Source organism: Oryza glaberrima, chromosome 7 (genome assembly GCF_000147395.1).
Source record: "Oryza glaberrima chromosome 7, OglaRS2, whole genome shotgun sequence".
Classification (NCBI taxonomy): Eukaryota; Viridiplantae; Streptophyta; class Magnoliopsida; order Poales; family Poaceae; genus Oryza; species Oryza glaberrima.
The window spans coordinates 12909729-12914161 of record NC_068332.1 but is presented as its reverse complement, the minus strand read 5'-3'; the positions used below and the strand labels follow the sequence as shown (position 1 = coordinate 12914161).

Below are 4433 nucleotides of genomic sequence, written 5' to 3'. Positions count from 1 at the left end.
CCCACAGTCAGATCTTACTACTTTAATCTTTATATCATGCTGATTTTCAACTTCAGCCTTGAATATCTTAAATTTATCCAATGCTTCTGATCGCTCTTTAATAGGATAAATATAACCATAACGGGAGTAATCGTCTGTGAATGTTATGAACGAGTCATAGCCATTCACACTTTTCACATGAAATGGACCACAAATATCTGTGTGAATGATCTCTAAAATTCCTGCGCTTCGTTTTGCACCCTTTTTGATGCTCTTTACAAATTTTCCTTTAATGCATTCTATGCATTATTCTAAGTCTGAGAACTCCAATGGAGGAAGAATTTCATTCTTAACTAATCTCTCAATTCTCCCCCTTGAAATATGGCCCAAACGACAGTGCCATAATTTCGATGAGACATCGGAAGTTCTCTTTCTTTTCTTGTTTTCTTTTGTCAACGAGGACACAACATTCACATTCTTAGAAAGAGATAACAAATAAAGCTCGTCTTGCAACACAGCAAGACCAATACATGCATTATTATACCATAGTTCACATTTGCCACTTCCAAAGCGGCAATCATATCCATCAAAATCCAATTTGGATACACTTATTAAATTTCTTTGCAAAGAAGGAACATAAAAGACATCTCGAAGTAAAAGTGTGAAGCCATTTGCGAGCTCTAGACAAAGATCTCCAACAGCTTCAACCTTTTCTTCAACTCCATTGGCAACTCTAATGGAGCTTTCGTTTCTTTGCGTAGTCCTCGTCGAACGGAATGCCTTTAAACAATTACAAGCATGAATAGTTGCTCCGGAATCAATCCACCATGTGGATCTAGAGTAACCAACATAATGAGATTCATTTACAAATGTAATAATGTTCTTACCTTTCCTTGCCATGATCATTTTCATGAAGTCAGGACAGTCTTTCTTGTAATGTCCTGTCTTCTTGCAGTGGAGACGCTGATCTTTCTCAACAGCGAATTGTTGTTGCTGAGGCAGATGCTGAGACTGTTTAGCTTTTGAGGTAGAAGACTTGTGGTTCTTTTTCTTGTTATCTTTAACATAGTTAATTGAACCACCATTTGACTCTTTGATTCTCTCCTCCTCTTGCACACAATTAGCGATGAGCTTTTCAAAGTTCCATTTCTCTAGACTTATGTTGTAGTTGACAATAAAATTGTCAAACTGCTTTGGCAATGAGGCCATAACCAAATGGACCAAGAAGTCATATGTGATGCCCAAATCCATTGGCTTCAACTTGGAAGCCATATTGCTCATCCTAAGAATGCGGTCTCTAACACCACCTCCATGGTACCTCTCTGTCACAAGCTGCTTTATCAGCTATGTAGCATAAGTCTTTGAAGAGCCAGTAAACTGACTCTTTATTCTTTTGAGGTACTCTGAGACAGCGTCATACTCTGGGATTGAGCCCAATATGGTTGGCTCAATCGTGTTCTTTACCACAGCCAAACATTTCTTGTTGGCTAAGGACTATTTCTTATGTTCAATGTCATACGACATGACGAGAGGAGCATTGTCCCTCTGTCTCTTTTCCCAGTCAGCATCTGACTCATTTTCACCTCTGACAAGTGCAGCAGGTTCTATAGGACATGGGATAGTCAACACCCAGTCCACCTCTCCCAAGATAAAAGCAAGGTCGAGTTTTTCTCTTCCATTCTGCGTAGTTATCTCCTTTCAGGGTCGGAATATCTTTAATGCAACCCATCAAGGAGTAGCCACCTGAAATAATCATGTACTATGAGAACAAAATTAACATTAAAGTAGTATGCATTAAGCCTACATCACCGTTGGGCAGAATTAGACATAACACATAGCCATAACTATAACATTGCAATTATCAACGTTGGTCAGAAAATTACATCATAGCACATAATTAATGTTCCTAAAATTAAATTCTCCCGTTGGTTCGAAATTTAATTTTAGAAACACTAATTTTCATCAATTTCATCTATCTGCAGCGGAAAAACTATATAAAATTCATATGAACAGTAGCAAAAGTATGTTATTTATTCTCTGTAAAAGTTCTCCCGTTGGTTCAAATTTAAACAGAGGTAAAACATGCAAAAATCTATTCAAAATTCTATTGAAATTTGCATGAAAAATTGACAAAATAAAAAAATTGCTATTGTCCTCTTTTCATCATTTTCGGCCCCCGAGGGACCTAATTTGAACTTTTGCCGGTGCCCCCCCTCCCCTTCCCCAAGGCCGCAACCTGGGCCTGGACCTGGAAAGCCGCCTCCCGCACGCGCCCTCTTGGGCCATATTTGGCCCGGCCGCCGCCGGCCGTCCGATCGGCTAGGGTTTAGGTCGGACGGCCGGGCGCCGAGATCGGAGGGACAAAACCCCGACCCCAGCCGCCGGCCGGCCGAAACCTAGCTAGCCTCTCTTCTCTTCTCTCTTGCACGACCGCACAGAGCGGCGTCGTCGTCGCCGGCAACCTTCGCGCCGCCGCACCATGGCCGGCGTGCTTTTCTCTTCTCTTCTCTTCTCCCCCCACCGTCTCTCGCCCTCCACCCGCATGAAGTGAGAGAGAGAACGGCGATGACGGAGATGGCGGCGCCGCCGCGGGCCCCCTCGCTGGCACGTGTGTGCACAACCATGGAGGGGCTCCTCGACGGTGCCCTGTGCCCCTCCCCCCTCCATTGCCGGCGTCGACGACGAACGGCGATGAGGTAAGAATTAGGGTTAGGGTTTTCGGTTCTTTTGATCCGTGCGGATCTTGTGCTTTTCTTTCTTTGAATTTCTTTCCCTGAACCGATCTAATTGCCTAGGTTGCTCTAATACCATTGTTAGACTTTGCTCTAGGATCACCTAGGTTAGATCTAGTCGGGTTGGCTCTATTTGGGTGTTTGAACAATAGAACATAAGGGAGAGGGGTTTAGAGGAATCGACCAGTTGAGGTGTCGGAGGATGAAGAAGCGCCGGCCATCGTTGTTGTCGGTCGCGGGCTTGACGTGGACGGCGGCGACGTTTCCCGTCACTGGCTGCGCCCCCTCTCAATCGGTTAGGGTTTGTGCGGTAGAGTGGTGGCGGTGACAAACCTCGTACCATGTGCCGTCCCGGCCTCCACCCCTTTTATATGGCGCAGTGTGACGAGGGCCCACCAGCTATTGGGTTGGGCGCCCCCGATCAGGGCGCGGGTCAAGGCCCCCTTGAGCCGTTGGGCTCAAGCGGAGGGAGATCCATCTAACACGAAGACCCTCTGCCGCAGCGCGAGACGTGTAGGCGGAGGGCAGAGTTGGATGGTGAGCGGCGGTGCGCATGGCGACGCTGCTCGGCTCGGCTCAGCTAGCTTGCTCAGGCGTTGCCATCACGCGCCACCTACCGGACGAGGGTGGCATCGTCATGGCAGACGCTGGCACACTGCTCGCGGCCATGACGCAATCTACACGTGGCAATGTCACGGAAGAATTCTGAGAGAAATTGAATCGACGAACGGTGTACATGCATGTACAAGTTGTACAGATGTGTGCTGCTTGCTACCGGTGTGACGGGGTAGTTTTACAGGAGCAGCAGCGAAGCCAAAAGAATCAGGTGGCGTCTTGAGCGGCGGGCGCGACGGCCGGGGAAGGGAAATCGTTGGCGCGGCTGTGTGGCTCCGATTGACGGCGACGACGGTCGACGGGACGACGTGGATGGGCGGCGAACTCGTCGCCATAGCGCACCACCTCCCATGCCCTCCTCGGCACTGCCCACCATGCCCTCCGCGCCATGCGCGCCGCTCGCCGCGCCCTCCCGAGGAGGACTCATCGCTGGCCGCCTGCCTGAGCCGAGAGAGAGAGATAGAGAGCGCCGCCCATCGCTAGCCCCGGAGCGTCGACCGCCCAGCCCCAGCGTGCCGCTGCTCGCCGTGCACACTCTGAGCCCGAGAGAGATGAAGAGGAAGAGGGAGAGGGGAAGATAAGGTATGACAAGTGGGTCCCACTATTTTTTAAAAAATAAAATGCTGACTGGATTGCCACATGTACACCACGTAGGATAAAACCACTCTAGATTCAGTCGAGAGGGGTAATTAGTCCAGTATTGACAGTTCAGAGTGAGGAATGTCTGGTTTTCAAGTTTAGGGGGTTATTCGGTCGACCACCATAGTTCAGTTGGGTAATTCGTACTTTTTCCTTAATACAGTAATATAATTATCACAAAACTATAGACTTTGGACTTTGGGTTTAAATCCTTAGTACTAATGTTATGGTTGAGTTATAAACATCCAAGTTTTATGATTAAATTGACACTAAAACTGTACTTTTGTGATAACTTTGTAACTAAACCTTCAGTTTTGCGATAACCCACCTTAACTATGTAGTTCTATGATAAATTTAGGGTTAAATTGATGCATCATTTAAATATGCAGTTTTGCGATAGTTTTGTTAATGTATTTGAAGTTTTGTAAAATTTACTCATTTTTCTTTTAATAATGGACTGTGTTAATT

The 4433-nt window shown here is 46.7% G+C and overlaps 1 protein-coding gene across 1 annotated transcript; it reads right to left on the bottom strand.

The window, feature by feature from the left end:
- Positions 1 to 533: 533 nt before the first annotated feature.
- Positions 534 to 1348, bottom strand: LOC127780841 (uncharacterized). Its single transcript, XM_052307815.1, has 2 exons — positions 867 to 1348; positions 534 to 759 (listed from the first exon to the last, which is right to left on the bottom strand). Exons 1-2 carry the CDS (start codon positions 1258 to 1260, stop codon positions 713 to 715), a joined length of 441 nt encoding a protein of 146 aa, XP_052163775.1. The 5' UTR covers positions 1261 to 1348; the 3' UTR covers positions 534 to 712.
- Between the last annotated feature and the right edge of the window lie 3085 nt (positions 1349 to 4433).

Bases quoted from the DNA above. Each gene is read 5' to 3' on its own strand.
- LOC127780841 (XM_052307815.1), bottom strand. From the start codon at position 1,260: ATGAGCAATATGGCTTCCAAGTTGAAGCCAATGGATTTGGGCATCACA. The intron at 760-866 runs GTAAGAACATTA...AATTGTTTAAAG, and splicing joins AATGATCATGGCAAGGAAAG to GCATTCCGTTCGACGAGGAC.